Source organism: Balearica regulorum, chromosome 10, assembly GCF_011004875.1.
Source record: "Balearica regulorum gibbericeps isolate bBalReg1 chromosome 10, bBalReg1.pri, whole genome shotgun sequence".
In the NCBI taxonomy this organism is placed as follows: Eukaryota; Metazoa; Chordata; class Aves; order Gruiformes; family Gruidae; genus Balearica; species Balearica regulorum.
This window is the reverse complement of record NC_046193.1, coordinates 4,078,618-4,095,491: the sequence shown is the minus strand read 5'-3', so window position 1 is coordinate 4,095,491 and position 16,874 is coordinate 4,078,618. Positions and strand designations below refer to the sequence as shown.

General features: G+C 38.0%; 1 protein-coding gene across 4 annotated transcripts in view; it reads left to right on the top strand.

Annotated features, from left to right (window-relative positions):
• Positions 1-16,874, top strand: part of IARS1 (isoleucyl-tRNA synthetase 1) — a 108,944-nt gene that overhangs the window by 9,402 nt on the left and 82,668 nt on the right. For all 4 annotated transcript variants that reach the window (XM_075762777.1, XM_075762779.1, XM_075762778.1 and 1 more), the window contains 4 exons: positions 477-596; positions 3,547-3,629; positions 12,227-12,344; positions 15,361-15,508. In XM_075762777.1, the coding sequence (XP_075618892.1) occupies positions 477-596; positions 3,547-3,629; positions 12,227-12,344; positions 15,361-15,508 (469 nt within the window). The remainder of the gene's footprint in view (positions 1-476; positions 597-3,546; positions 3,630-12,226; positions 12,345-15,360; positions 15,509-16,874) is intronic.

The following is a 16,874-nucleotide window of genomic DNA, read 5'->3' as shown; positions in this document are numbered from 1 at the left end:
AAATCTGCCTACAGATATTTCTGTTGGTTCCTCATTCCCATGTTGTTACCTGCTTATCAGTCATGTTTCTGTTGCTCTTGTGCCTTGCCTTGTTGCTAAAAGAAATGGAAGTTCTTTGTCTGGTATGTTGCTCCGGCTTTTGCGTGTGTGGTGATTTTAGGTGCTTTCTACTGGTCACCTGCCCTTCTCCAGGCACTCTGTTCATTACTATAAACAAGTATTTATGTGGTATGTATTTCAGAAAAAAAATTATTTTCCTCCTTTTTCTAAAGATAGTAAAGAAACAATCACACCAGGGTTATCCTTTGAAATATCTGCTTAGTTCAGGTGCATTACTCATGAAATCTCAAAAGGATAAAGGAGGCCCTTTAGCCTCATTAGAATGCATAGAACATAAATAAACTATCCAGGGAAATCCTGAAAGCTTTTGATGACAGTGTGAATTTTTTTTGTCTGCTTGTCTTCAATGCTCCCAGGAATATGAGATTGACAAGACCTTAGGCATTAAAGGGCCAGAGGACGTGGCGAAGATGGGGATTGAAGAATACAACAACCAGTGCAGAGGAATTGTGATGAGATACTCGAAGGAATGGGAGGCAAGTAAAGACTTGGTGCATGTTCTGCAGTAGGTTTCTAATTGTATCTGTGTGGAAGTTTTTCAGCTGGGGTGAACTTCATCCTTCTGTCCATTTGATTATGTGCATGAATCTCATGTCTTTAGCTACAGTGTTTATCACTGGTGATCCTGAAAGGGGAACAAAGAAAGCAACATTGTGGCTCAGGCCAGGGCGGCTGTGATGTCAAGAAAAGGTTACTTTAAGGTAGCCTGGAGCTCAAAGTGTCTAACTAGATAACACTGAACAACTAATAGGTATATGGAACATCTAATAGATACATTGAACAAATTATCTCTTTCTTCATGTCTTCTCTTGTATAGAAAATTGAATGTAAGATCTGACTTTGATTGTGTTTCAAATGGAACCAATAAAGGAAATGTACATTAACCTCCCTGCTTTTCTGACCCCCCACTTTTCAGTCTTTTCATTGCCAGTGTAGGACTATAGCTTGCATTTCTGGAACAGCAGAAGGCCTAGCATCTGATTTTGTGTCAGAATAGGTGTGTGGGTAAACCCTCAGTCTTCCAAGAGAATATTGGTCTAAACTTTGCATCCCATGAGTATAGTGATGGGGAGAGCATTGTTCTGTGCAGACTCTTTAGGTTGGTGAGCTGTTCCAAGTAGGTGGGTTAGATATTTTCTTAGAGATGCACAGGTTTTTTTCTAATTCTGAATAATACTCATCCTGTGCATAGGACCTGATGATACTAATTTTTTTTTTCCTTAGCAGTGTGGTCAGAATAAAGTACATCTAGCCCTGTACTTTGTATTTGTTGTCAGTCTGACATGTCTGTGAAGTGATGACTCTTTTCTATGGCTTTCTGGAACTGAGGAGTGGCCCAGGTGCTTTCCTAGCTGTGCCCCTATATTACAGTGACAGAACACAATAGCAAGTTTGAAAGGAAGAGTGGAAGAACAGGCCATATTTTTTCAGCCTTTGTGGCACAGAGTCTTCCTAGGCCAAAGGATTTCTTGTTATTTCTTCTTCCCCACTGGTTTAGAATCCCTAACAGATTTTTCCCTTGTGAATTTATGTAGATACATTTTGAATCTAGGTATACTGATGGCATATAAACAGTCTGTATCAAAGTATTTTACTGCTTATTTAAACATAATTTAAAGAACTGTAGTTCTATAAAATCATGGTGTCCAGTAAATCTTTATCTTCACCATCAGTTATTTCTTTTTCTAGGCAGAATAGTCCTAATTCTTTAGTTTGTCCTCATGCAGAAGCTGTTCTACCACATCACACTTCTCTGTATGTTCTTTAGTCCTACTGTAATCCTTTTGATTGAAATAGCAATTTCTTTTTTGAGTGTCACTTTCCTCTTGCCCTTGGGAGTGTTTTAAAATTATGGTCAGTATCCAAAGAAACTACAGCTGCCTTTGTTAGAATAGCTGTGGCCTGAATCTGAGTGAGTGGCTGGATGAAAAGCACAGGGTTGGGTTTTTTTGCTTTTTGTTTTTTCCCCAAATATATAATCATTCATTCTACACTCTGAAATACTGCATTTCAAAATCATCATCAATGATTCTTTGTTGCTTTTAGAAATAAAAATAAAAAGATTCATTCTGCTTCATGTTTTGTTTTCCATAGTTCCTCTTAACTTGCTGTTTTCTTCAGCAACTGGTATTTTTGCCGTGCTGAAAGGTTAAAATGCTTAGTCTTTTGGATGGTAAATGGATTTTGTATTTTGTTTTGTGCATAAAATTGTGCATGTATATGTGTCTATTTCCACATACAGACATATATTTCAGATTATGAATAAAAATAATGAAATTTAAATTACTTGTTTGTGTTTGGCTGGTAATAAAGTAAAATATTTGGGAATAGTGTTAGGAGAGGAATTCCCAACATTCCTATTGGAGGTAGTGTTTATTTTCTGACTGGAGCTAGCAAATGTTCGAACCTTATGAAAAAATAGGAAAGGTTCCTTGGATGCGTAAGATCTTTTAGTGCTGAGACCAAACATAATACTCCAATGTCATGGATCCTTGTGTTAATCAGTCCCAGGCTTTGGATCTTAATAGTGGAATGTCAGAGTGACTTAAAGGTCAGAGGCAAAACCGATATATTTCAGAAGCTCAGGTGTTATGTGAAAATATAGAGGTGAGATAATTCATTTGCTTTGTTTTCACTTTACTAGTTTGACATTCTGTGTGATCTGTGGGTAACAGTATCAGGACAGGTGTCTCTGGGCTTGGTTATTTGCAGAGCTAGGGGTTCTGATAGCTGTGAAATTTAGCAAGAGTGCCACTTGTCCAGTGAATCCCATTGCTAGCTTAGTACTCATTAGTTTTCATATTCTGTGCCAGCGGACGTGACCATAATGTGTCCTGAGACGGGGACTAACACCTGTCAACCTTGTGGTTGTTGGCAGCCCTGTCATAGCTTTGGGAAGTCAAAGAGGGCGGTTTGCCCTGAAATAATTTTGATAACTTCTAGTTGACATATCAGTTTCTTTCAGCACTTCTTTGTCTTCGAATTACATCGTGTTTTCATAAAAGTGAAAGCTGATAGTCTGTGTTCTGGATTTTCACTGTCTCTGCGACTGGTTTAAATATAGAAACAAGACCACTGCAGTCAGAAGCAATCTTCAGGCATTTGAATCTTGGCTGAACCTCGAATGATCCATCATTTCTATTTGAATTATCCAAATGATGTGCGGTTTCTGTTTAGTAGCATTGAACACATTTGCCTGTTGTGTGACCTGGGTTCCAAATAATTATGTTCAAAGTTTCATTCTTTGCATATTTTTGCGTGTTTAAATACACTGTTTGGAACTATTGTCAGGGTAAAATATTTCATAGATGTGTTTCATTGATATGGGATGAACACTAAGCTGTTTTACAGAATAAAAATTGGAAATGTATCCTGATCTTTAATGTTAAGATGCCTTTCGATCTGTGTGTTTTTGTTTCTTAACAGTTCAGTGTTACCAGATTAGGACGCTGGATTGATTTTGAAAATGACTATAAAACTCTTTATCCTGAGTTCATGGAGTCTGTGTGGTAAGTTAACTTCTATACATTGCGTATATGCTTTATGGATTTGAAATGCCAAGAAGGCTTCAATTAACGTAACCATGGTCTTGGTCCATACATCGCTAGAACTATTTTGAAACATGCCCAATTCGGATAAGGCGTGGGCAAAGTAATTAAAGTGGTATGAGTCTCTTGATGTCAAAGTGAGGGAATTAATTGACCTTCTCTTTTGTTCTTCAGGATAGTAGTGTTTTTGAAAATAAAGTACAACAGTACTGCTTTTATTGAGACATGAAATCTTACTGCTTCATATCAACTTAAAGGCAGTTCTGAAGATCTGTTAATATGCCCTTGCTTGGTTTAGGAAATTACATTATATCTCTGCATTCTTGATGTTCTTCACACTGTGAGCTGCACATGGGCAAACCACCCAAAGTCAGTTTAGCTCTAAACCTCTTCTTCAAGCCTGAATTTAGAGGCTGGGAATCTGCTGTTATCTTTTTCTTGGCAGCATAATTTGACAACTCTCTTGGACTCCTGGTGCAGAGCTAAGTAAAGTTTGAGTATTTTGGCAATGTATTCAAAGTGACTGTTGGAATTCCAAAAGACAAGATGACCTTATAGGTTAAGGATAATCAAATTGACCTAACACAGTGGAGAAGTGGCAACATCGAGTCCTTCAGGCGATAAAATTAGAAGGTGAATTGCAGGGAGAGATCTAGCAGAGTATGTGCTGAGAAAAAAGCCGGTGCAAAGCAAATTATATGCATACTAAAGTATTATTGATGTTCTTTAATATTAGTTTTACTAATAACCTTTAATTGTATAGTTACATATAACTATGACAACAAATTGGCAGAACTTCTAGGTGTTTCTGAAGCTGTCGTACACAGCTGAAGTGTCAGGGAGTTTTCAGAGTGTTGAAAAAAAAAATGGTGGGAAGGGAGCAGATGTTTAACTTAGCTGAAGAAACCCTGCATAATGATGAAGATTGACAGGAAGCTTTTCTTTTAAAAATTATAAAAATACTTAGTCGCACCTCAAATCCTGTTTAACTAGCATCTTCCAAGCACCATTTAAAAAACAAACTTGACTTGAACTAGCTGCAAGGTCTCTCTCATCAGCCAAAGCCTTTTTTTATGAGTTATTTTTTGTTGCGGTTTTCCCCCTTTGAAAGAAAATGTCTAGCCTTCACCTGACTTATGGAGGTTACCTCCTCTAATGCTTGCTTTGGATACAGACCCTAAAATTTAAATTTTGGATCTGAAATCTCTGTGGTGTGAGATTTCAGGAAGTATGTAGGCAGCCTCTTAATTTTGTACTTTTTTGCTTCTTGATGTTACTAATTCTCTGTGTAATCATGCAAAGAAATAAATTTTTCAAAGTCTGTTTTTAAAAATTGGGTTTTCTGGGAAGTCTTCTAAGTCTTGGAGGGGCGCATTACAATGCCATTGCCAGCCTGCTCTCAGAGTAGAACAGGAGGTTGAACCACCAGTGTTTGCATAAAGTGGATGGAGGAGGGGAAGGGAAAAGGAACGCAGGATTCCTGTTTCAAGGCTAAGGGAGCTAATGTGTAGAGCATTGTAACTGTAACAAGTTTCTTAAAAAAAAAAAAAAAAATCAGATTGTTACCTAGGCAATCATCAAACTGAAAACATAATTCAGTAACACAGATTTTATGTCCATTAGGAGCATTCATTTGAATGATAGATTGTAGTGTGCTTCTCTTAGAACTGATTTTTTTTAATATAAGTTCATTTTTAAATTAAAAAAAAAAGTTTTAAAACTTCAGTGTCCAGCTAAGTATGAAAGAGAAGCTGCAGGTTTATTTCTACGTGGACGTAGTGAGCATATTGGCCTGTCCAGTGTTTTTCCTTTTTTTTTTTTTGTGTGTGTGTTCTGCCTGTGGGAGTAGAACACTGCTCTTAGGCCCAGGAAAAAAACATGAACGTTGATAATAATGATGGTAATGAGCATGGCAACCACAGATTTTGTACTTAAAATATGGTAAGAATTTTGTCTTAGTCTTTTAACCAGCTAAACCTATCTATTTAAGTTATGCTTTTGTTTCTAGCTTTTCCTGAGGCTTGCAGTTCTGGAGTGGTCTCAGCTGGAATTTCTAGCTTTCTCTGAAAAATGATATTTTCATCCATGATGTTTATGTTGAGTTCAGTGAGCTAATGTAATACTTGTGATAAATGTTGTTTCCAGTGGTGGCTGATTTTATCCAAATAACTTAAACTTGAAATAGTTTAGGACTTGGACACCAAATATATCTTTCATTAATATTATCTTGTTTTGTAGAGATACTGTACAAGATCAGGATGATAAAAAGCATTCTTTTTCATATTTTATAATGGTTTTGTTGGAAATGGCTTCTTTGTAAGCATTTTGGTGCTGTGCCATGTGGTGGTTGACAGAGTAGAATGAATTTTCAGCCTGCTAAGTTTTGACTTAGAACAAAACTTCACCCAATGATGAAGTTGTAGCATCCTGGCAGAATTTTTCAGGGGAACATTGAATGTTGGTGTCATTAAGTGGTGATACTGCAATGGTTTCTCATGTGAAGATATAATCAGCTCTTTATGACTTAAATAGAACGTTTAAGTACTAATTCTGTAGAACTTGTGTATCAGTCCTGTTGCAGCCAGCTTGAATCTCAATGAAAATGTGTCCTTCACTGTAAACAGTACAGTGAGAATTATCTTCTTGAGCTAGCATGGAACAAACATGGAATAGATTCTTGCCTTTTTTATACAGCTCATGAGACGAATACAGTGAAATTGAGAGCAGTTTGATGTGATCTTAAACTTTTTACTGATCTACAGTTGGTCTGAAAGACGTTTGTGAGCATTGCGGGGGGGGGGGGAACCCCTTGTAAATTCTTGTCTTCACTACTGGGTTATTACATAGCGCTCAGGCTGGCTGCGAGTTTGCACCTCAAGAAGAGTTTTCCCTGGCCTCCGCAGAAACAGGCTGTGAAGTGCTGAGGAGAGGAGGGGAATAGCTCTGTGGTCAGAGCTGTGGCATGCTTCTGGGCCTGATGACTAGGGGTTTTAATTTCAACAATGTCAGGGTTAATTAAACAGCTTTCTATCACCATCTTGTGGCTAAATTTAGCAATTGCAGTCTGAGCATAATTCAGTTTTAAAGACAGTTGAAAGTTTCAGGTATGTTTTGAAAGACTTGCATGTATGGTGTGAAACCACAGGTGGTGGAAACACTTCTTAGCTACTTCTGTACCCTAAGATGATACTCTTGAGTCCTTTTTGTGATAACACTAGATAGTGGCTGGGGGGAGAAAGAAAAACATTCCTAGTTCTGGTAGAAAATTGTTATTCTACTTGTGTGAGATCATAGCTGTACACAGAAAACTCTGTTCATCATGAAAATGCAGTATGGAGCTCCCTTTGGTGATGGCTTTCTGCCATTTCTGCCTTCCTTCCACCTGACCCATCTCAGCTGTTCCAGCTTCAGCTTTCCTTTCAGGATTGTTATTAAGAGGGGACCTCTCCTTCCTTCCTTACCAGGTGCAGCCTTTGGCCTCGCAGCCGTGCCCTTCGGTATTCTGTAGTAGCATCAGGCTCAGGGTGCCACTGCAGTACTTTTAACCTGCAGCTGAAGAGGTTGTAGGTAGCTCCTGAAACTGGAACATTTGCCTTGGGTTGCCTGACTACCTATGTGTAGCTTTGCTTTTTTTTGGCATGAATTTTTTTCATACTCTATATTCTCAAGATTAGCTCTGTCACTAATGTCAGTGTCCAGCTGCCTTAGCCCTTTGAGAGCCCCATTGAGAGGAGGACTACTATGTTGTAAAGATTAAAGCAAATGGATTATGTTGGTTTTCTTCTTTTCTGTGTAAACAGTAAAAGTTGGTTTTTTACTACTTTTTTTTTTTTCCCTGCATGTGGAGTTTATCCAGCACTAAACCAGAATCATTTCAGAACAACAAATCTCTGGGTCCTAATAGGAATCATTGTTGCATTTTGTGTATTCCATGATTCTTTAATGATTCTCTAGAGAGATACTGTTCATAAGAAATCTGTTTTGTCCATTTTTCTACTAGCTATCCCAATTTTTTCCTCATTTTTATTTCTTTTGTGCATTTAGTGCTCTAGTCCTCTTGTTGTTACCTTACTATTCTAGTTCTTGTTGTTTTATTTCCTTACCTGTATTTTGAAGAAGTACACTGAACTCCTCCCTAGTTGGATGATCTTTGGGGTAAGTCTAGCATAAGTTTTAGATATTTATATTTTCTGCTATACAGATATTTTGCACTTCTAGCTTGATCCAGAGTCATTCAACACACTAATTCAAAGATTCTACCTTAGAAGGTAGACCTGGAGCAGAATGATCTCTATATATGGGAAAGTTAAAACTTTCACTGGTAGCTGGAATGTAAAACTTGACAACTTCTGTCCTTAGGATTCCTAGGCCCCAGAACAAATGCTTTTCCTGTCCTTCTTAGGAAGGTGTCTTTTAAAGATGCTATGCAAAAGACAGGCTGTCTGTGTTTGTTATTAGACTTGATGTTCCTCTTACATGTATGCTTTTTTGACTCGCGTCTGGAGTTGTTGGAGTAGTGTTTTTTCTGGTTTTTGTCCCCATGCATCTGTTTTTGATCGTTGCTTTCTTTTTGATTTCATCTTGTCTTTCAAGTGTTGCTCAGGAGTCACAGGAGAACCTTTTCCTCAGAATCTCAGCTGCGTGGACGCAGACTGCTTGCTATAAACTGTGTAGATGACAGGACTTCTTATGTAGTGTGGTGGTTGAATTTTTTTGGTGTGTAAGTCTACAGAGGCTATTAAATTGTCATTTTATCTTGACATGAACTGATGCTAGGTCACACAGCAATAATTTTGTTTGTCTGTACTGCCATGGATAAGTTGAAATCATATACTTCTAGATCCTGCAGTTGTAATGTTTTGCCCACCTTACTTTTAGTCTTTGTTGGTAACAGAATTTACAATTCCTATTTTTTTTTCTTTAAAAAGAAAGAACGGGGGAAAAGCATTTTATATGAATTTGAAGATGATTTCTCAATGTTAATAATGAGTACTTCCATTTTCTGGAAAGCTAGGGGTTTTCATACCCTTAGAGAAACGCCTTAGATACTGAGTCATTGCAGACACAACTACATGATCACTTGAAATCACTTGATACCCAAAGGAATGGCATTAGGAACTTGATAAGCTCTAAGATCAAATCCTTCTCTTCGGGATGAAGTGAATGTCCGTGTTTTGAAGAGGGCAACTTGCTTTTACATCTGCTAGAGGATACTGTGGAATACTGCATTTTGTGTGAGATGCCAAGGGTGTTTTGAGTATTGCATTGACTGTTTTCAGTATCTTTTGGAAGCGAAAACTCCCTTTGTAGAAGTTCTGTTATATCCATGTGATGTTTGCATGGTGTGTGTGTGACTTGAGTCAACGAATATTGTAGCAAAGTTCTAGTATCTTGGAAGTTATGCCTATGGCGAGAGTAACTGACTGGGCTTGAACCAATTGTGTCATCCCCTCATGATGCTTGAGGGACAACAGACTGTTTTCAGTTTGTGTCACACTGTTCGGAAGTTAAAGATACCTTGCATCTTTAGGTACCAGATTCTCTGTTAACGGGTGGCTGAAATAGGCATCTTCAGTTCACCTTTTCCCTAACCTCATTTTTCTGCAGTAAAGGAGTATAAGTGCTGCTCCCACAGCCAAGAGGATGCAACTAAATTTGTCTGAGGAGAAACATAGCAGAACTAGGGGAATAGGGTTTGATTTCTAACTTCTGTGAACAAACTTTTTCTGATGGTCAGTAGAAAGGAGCTCTGTGGTTTTGTTAGCTTATTTTTTTTCAGAAGGGACTGCAGTTTCAATTTTGGCTTACAAGCCCAGAACCTCTTGCTTGCAAATTATCAGCATTTTGCAAACATAAGAGTTAAAACATGTCTTGAGAGATTATTGTCTAAAATATCATGTGTTGAATTTTTAAGCAAAACATTATATCCACCTGTAAGTGACTCTTAGTGTTACAACCGGTTTCATCTTTAGCAGTTGGATTGTTTTGGGTGGGCAGTGCTGCTAGCAGGAAGCTCTTTGGGAATCATCGTCTGTGCACTTCTGATGGTCACACAGGACCTGTTCTCAGAAGCTTTCCTGGTAAAGAAACCAATTAGGTGTTTTTTGAGATAACAGAACAGCTTTTTGTAGCGATAATGAGAGCTATTGCATCAAGCAGCAGTCTTGACTCAATCACAATTCTGCTTAAGTTGGAATGGTTGTCTGAGAGTAGAGGTTGTTATAAACTACGAATGAGTGGTCGTTATGAACTGTAATGAGAGCTCTGAAGAATGATGTGGTTTGGAAGCCCATCTCCGCTTGGCAGCAGAACAACTGGGGAGCACTTGGTTTGCAACAGGGCAGAATTGCCACAAGAGGGAGATGCTGGCTTGGATTTTTAACTTGGCAGCTCCATCTAGTGTTCACCTTTCCAAAACAGTTTCCCGAGTTTACAGTTACATTTACAGCTGAAATAAATATTCAGTGTTTCTCTGAGTAGTTTTCTTCTATGCTGTTAGTAGGCAGTGTTCTTTAGAAAGTAGAGATAAAGTGGAGCTTTTTTCTATAGATATCTTAGTTAACTGTTTTTGAAAAGCAAGTAGAACACCTTCATTATAAATGCTGTCACTTGTCAGAGTCTGTATTAATTATACTCTGAGATGGTAAGCATATATTATTTTTTTTAACTTGCACAAAAACTTCTGCAATTAGCCCGTTCAAAGGTATGTGCTGAAAGCTGATGAAACTATATTCACAAATCTTTTTTTATAAAAGATTGATTTATATTTATGCAAGGTTTGAGTTGGTACAGTCTCTGTTGTAAAACAGATGCATTCATTGCTATGTTTTGGATTTGTGTTAGGGGACAGGCAGCCACAACTTGCCTGTGAGTGACATTTATTACTTTAACAAGGTTACTTTTGGCGGGGGGGGGGGGTGTAAGGTAAGGCACTTTTGTTGGAGTGCACAGCTTGAAGACTTCTGGGTTTGGCTCTTCTGTGGCAGAACTTGATGCTGCTGAGGGTCTTTTAGGCTTTATCCATCTTAGAGTTGAGATTATTTAATTTTTCTGATGTTAGTGACCCCTCATAGGAAATTTTGGACTTTTACTAGAGGTCCATGGATGAAGCTGAGTGGACTGCATGTCTTCTCTATATGGCAGTCTGTATTTCTCTGTCTAATCTGCAGGGTAATAATTATTCTGATTAAGGTACTATGAAACTTCCATGACGGCTGGCCAGTGTGTATATTTATGTTCTTGTTGCAGGCTACAGATAGAAATCAGTGCAATAGTCTACTTAACATTTTGTGTTGAAGATTATGATTTCAAACATAGAAGGCAAGATGCTGACTTAAATACAGGTCCACACTCTCAAGCACAAAATGACAGCCTGCAGAAAAAAGTGCTGCTTGCCAGGATGGGGTTGGTTGCTTAGCAGTGAGCTATTTATCTGGAAAGGGACCCAGAAAAGCGATCAGGATGATTTGAAAACATAGTTTGAGTAAAGAAGTTTTTAAAGTCAGCATTGTTTAACAAATTGGATGTGGAATTTGAAATGACCAGACTCTGCAGAAACTCTTAATTTTTGAGTTGAGTTTGGCATGATTATTTGAGACTTGCCATCTCCTGCCTTTACTTTTAAGATAGCCAACCTGCAGACTGGACCATGAAGCGTGCAAGTCAGTGAGACCTGATAAGCTGATAAATGTTGATGATCCTTTAGTAAACCCTACGGTATTCAGATACAGAGAAACACAGGGTTTTGTCCATTACACGGATACTTGATGAGTTGCTATATGAAATGAATTTCTCTTCCAGCTTCCATTCATCTTGAGCATTGACTCAGTTTGTCATATTGTAATATTATGTGCTGTCTTGATTATTTCAAGAAGATATAAGGATCCAAATATGGTACAGGCTCTATTGGAGATTTCATAAACAGAATTAAAGCTTAATGTGAGACTGTGATCTTGGACAGGAGCTGAGTCTAGAGTGAGATGAGCATTGGGAGATCGTTAATGTAAATTGTGGGACCGTAAAACAGAGTTCATTACTTTGCATGGTTATCTGTACCCACTTGTGAAAATTGATCTTCACATTATCAGGATTTACTCAGGGTGGGTTACACCTGTATCTCTCTTCTGTAGCACTGGCTGCTCTCATAGGTGCTTAAGGTCATGTGATAAGTGAGCGGCCATGTCACTGCATGTCTTCTCTCTAAATTATGACTGATTTCAGCCTTGTTAATAGTTCAAACTTCAGGTTTCTTTGTATTCGAGACATTTGGGAAAGATTAATCAGCAATATGGATTTGCGTTTCATCTAAATACTATGTGCTGTGCAGTTGGTGCATGAAAAACCAAGCTGGTAGAATCAGCTAAAGCTGAAAAGCAGCCAGAAATACACTTGCAATCAATTTATCTCTTTCCTTTTGACTTGCAAATATTGTCTTTAGTTGATTGTTTAAAAAGCTGTCATTCAGAAGGGCACTCCAGCTAGAGCAGAACCCCATTTTGCAGTTGACTTGCTAAATTTGAAATACCAAGTGCTATTTTGTGTTCCTTGTTTACTTCCAGGTGGGTTTTCAAGCAGCTGTATGACAAAGGACTGGTGTATAGAGGTGTTAAGGTCATGCCTTTTTCAACTGCATGCAACACCCCACTGTCAAACTTTGAGTCCCATCAGAATTACAAGGTGAGTCAGTATATGTGTACATTCATAGAATGGTTTGGGTTGGAAGGGACCTCAAAGATCATCTAGTTCCAACCCCCCTGCTGTGGGCAGGGACACCCTCCACTAGACCACGTTGCCCAAAGCCCGTCCAGCCTGGTCTTAAACACTTCCAGGGATGGGGCCTCCACAACCTCTCTGGGCAACCTGTGCCAGTGCCTCACCACTCTAACAGTAAAGAATTTCTTTCTAACATCTAATCTAAATCAACCCTCCTTCAGCTTAATTAATTATATATTGCAGTCAGATTTCTCTATGGTCTTCAGTTTGAATTTGGAAAGCTTTAGTATTTTTTGCTTGGTGGTACATAAGCATGCTATTACACTCCAACTTGATAGTAGAAATTTAGGTAGATGGGTTAGTTTTTATTATTTTTTGCTGTGTTTGTTTGGATCACTTGATCTCAGCCTTGTTCACTGTTCTTCTCGGTGACTACTTACGTATATATGTAAAATAGATAATTTTGCTTTATTCTGGTAAATTACTCTCGCTTCTTTTCTGGGTTCCAAAGTTGAGTATTGCACTGTGTTGGGTTTTTATGGTAAATACTTAGAGGAGAGCTGCAGCTGTCCCTGTCTCTGCAGATCTGAAAAGAGGAAGTTCCTTGGCAGAGTTGAAATCTCCTGTGAAGGGATTAATAAGAATTTTCAAAGACTGTGTTTGGCTGTAGTGCAGTAGGATAATAAGAGTCATTAATTTAGATTGATAAATTTCTAGAAATGTTTTACCTAATATAATTCATGATATACTATGTTTTATAAAATGTTCCTTTAAAAATGAAAGACTAGATATAGTAGTCACCTACTACTCAGTCACCTGAGCAGTCACCTTCTCATTTGCAGCAAACTTGTGTCCACATATGTGGAGGCAGAACTGGTGTCCCAGTTTTCCAAATTTCATGTTAGTTTGTGGACAGAGGTTTTCTATGCTTTCTAATTCCCATCCAGGCCTTCATGTCATTATATCATAAATCTTACACTTACACTGTTAACAGCAGAGAGCTAGCACAAATTGTACTTCTGGACTTTTTTACATCTTGCCTAAAAAAAGCCAATTCACTGGCCAAAAAATAGTGCTTTTAAAACAAATATTTAAATAGACTTTTAGTACAATGCAGTCCGCAGGTACTAGAGCTTTCACTATTGCTGTGGGGTTATTGACCATACTGAATAATAAAGGTTTTGTGATTTAACAAAATGAGACCTGCAAAGATATCTCAATATTTGTGGCTGTCTGACAACTGAAATAATTACTTTGCTTGTACTTATTAACTGACATTTCACGTAGTATCAGATTACTGAGATTTCTTTAGAACAAAGACTGTGGGTGTTTTGGGTATGTGCGTGTGCCCCTTTTCCATAGAGCAAAGCTTTTTTTCTTTTCTTGAATCTTAATGAAATATTTAGATGCTATTTCTTACTGTAGAACTGGTAGACTATGTGTGTGTGGTGTGCTGCTCTGCCACTTCATGCAAAAAATCTTTGTTGTCTGCTAGAGGTGGTATGTTGAAGACTGAAATGTTGAGGATCTGTAAGCTGACATGATTTGTTCTTGGTGAGACCAGTGATTTCTGAGTATAAGGCAGCTGTTGTCTTTCTCACTGTGGAAAGCAGGCTTTGGCTTCGGTTGATCAATCCTGTGAGAAGCAGGACGCAAATAATGAGAAATAGGACACAATAAGTGTGTTAGAAACTGAGTTAGGTGTCTAATGTGCACTTGAGTAAACTGTGTCTGTAGCTTGTATTACATTTAACTGAAGAAGTGTTGCCCTCAGATTAAAGCAGGCATAATTTTGTGAACAGATAAAATATTATATAGTGCCATTACTTGGTAGCCTGGATGTTATTTTTTATGGTTTGCCAGTTGTTTTGTCTACCTGGTCAACTTAGTGCTTCATAAAATGAAGTGAATAGCCCTACAGTGTTGTTGAACAAATGGTAGAGACAGAACTGTAGCGATAGCTCAATCTTCGCTTGGTATTGAGTGTGGTTTGAGAGTTATGTAATATTTATGTTTTACTGTTGACTGCACTGGATGTTCACAGAAAATTCCCTCTGGAGCAGCCCTTAGCTCAGACATAAATAGCTGCCTGTCCCGTGATGCCGTTAACTGTTCCATGATGCTGGACAGAAAGCAAAGTGCCTTGCACTAGAAATGATGGGGAGATAGCATCTATTCCTGTGTTGTTTCCCTGTGCATGACACCCGTTTTTGTTTGGCTATTAAAATTAATAGTGAAAACTTCACATTTGCAAGATCAGAATTGCTTTTTCAGTCTGCTTTTCATAATATGTGAAATGTGAAGTGACTGATAGGATTGTACATTTCTGAAGAAAAACTTGTTTTCAGGGCATTCTTTTGACTCCTTTGGAGGCAAACTTTTATAGAGTAGCTGGCAAAGGTCTCCTTCCCTGAGACGTTTTTACTTTTATATATTGATGTATTCTTGCTTTTTAAGTATTCAAAACTTTTTTTCCTTGTTAACAACAGCCTCTTAATAAAAGACTGCGTCTTCTTAAGTGATGGCTATTCTTCCTACTCCCTGACTCTAGAGGAAAAGGTGGGAAAAGGCTTTATGTAGCAGTGTCTGAGAAACTGCTGATTTTCTTGACAGCTGAGATTTGATTATAAACTTTTAATATGGGATTTTAAGAGAAACCTGAGGGAACTCTTTGGTGTTTTGGCAGCTAATTCCCAAAATCTCACTGCTAATCCAAATTTTTTGACCCTGTGGCCTTGTCAGACTGACAGTTTGCACTGGTATAATGGAGGAACATTGCAATTGGTGTTCTCTTCAAGCTTTCTTATGCTGCCACTTCACCTTCTACCACTACAGTGATGAGCTAGGCAAGTTGCAAGATACATTTTGGTGGATGGCAGCAATAGTTACTACTTCTTAGATTTGTATTATATCAGTAATATGTCTAGTAAACCTTTTGTTTTCTCTTTTTTTCCCCCTTTGAATTTATATTGTTTTTAAGGATGTTCAAGATCCTTCAGTGATTGTGAGCTTCCCACTGGATGAAGATGCGAGTGTTTCTCTTGTTGCTTGGACCACTACTCCTTGGACCTTGCCTAGTAATTTGGCCCTCTGTGTTAATCCAGAATTGCAATATATAAAATTGAGAGGCAAGTGTTAATTGAAGGTGACATATAATGAACACTTTCTTCAGTGCCTGTGAATATGTACTTGTATTTTTGTATGATAGATTGTTTTATGACTAAACAAGTTGTAGTATAAGGTAATCTCATGCATGAGAGCACCCAAACACCTCAGGAATTGTATGCCACAGACCACGCAGGGTGCCTAGAGAACATAGGCTGTTACTCTTCTTCTTACAGCTTCAAGTAGTTTCCCAGGGTTTGCAACTCCATTTTTTTTTTTTCCCAATTGGCAATGGAGTATGTTGTTAGGTCTTCCTCTTCACTTAGGAAAGGAACTTGTTTTATTTTTGAAATGCAGTCATCTTTAATTATCTCTTGATCTACAAAACTTTTTTTATTTTTTAAATTTAAATAAGGAAGCAGGAATTTGGATATATGTACTTCTTGCATTGCTGTTTTCGAGTTTTTCCCAAACTGCTCACCTCTTCTGACTTTTCAGTGTACGCTTAATAAAAAGGTGGGGGGGGGGGAAGAGAGAGCTATTCAAGTTAATGATGGCATTTAATCTGGAGTAAAAATCTACCCGAGGTATAATTTCCAGTTCCGATGTAACCACATGAATCTAATGTGTGCCTAAGGTGATGTTAAACATGAAAAGTTGCACAGGCCTTTACAGTGAACTCCACATGTTTGGGTTTTCTTTTTTTTAAAGAGAGAACTAAGTATGTTTTGGTTTTCAAAGGTTTTAACGTAAATTGGGTCATCTCATTGTACTTTCAGAAATAGCACCTACACCTGCCTGACCTGCTGAGTTGTTTGCTTTGGATGTCTTTGGCCTACAGTGTGCTGTTGGGATAATGACCCTGACTTAGTTGGTAGGGTAGTAGTCTGAATAAAATCTCTCACTGAAGGTGAGATCAGGGTTATTTGGGCTAGAAAACGGATTTCCTTCATAACATTTCACTTTAGTTGTGTTTACTTCCTTTAAAAAGAAATCCAAGCATAAAATTGTTTGGAATAGTAAATCTCGGAAAGGCAGCATAAAGTGCCATCGTTACCCCTAATGTTAACTTAATAATATTGATTTTATGTAGTAATCGTCCATCTTCCAATTGTTTCAATTACATATACTGAAACTTTTCAATTGTTTATCTTTGGCACAATGATAATAGACGAGATAGGATATTCTGCCTCTCAAAAAAACACACTGAAAAATCAGTGGACTGGGTTTCATCCTGTGGTTTCTGTTTAAACTTAACTTTTGAAAAGTGTTCGTTAAGTGGTTGTATGGGGAAGAAGTACCTGGAAACTAGTGGTCGATCAGCAGGATTAGTCTGGGCAGTTATGTAGGTAATGCGATACTATCTTACATAAATTGAATGGTTTCGTA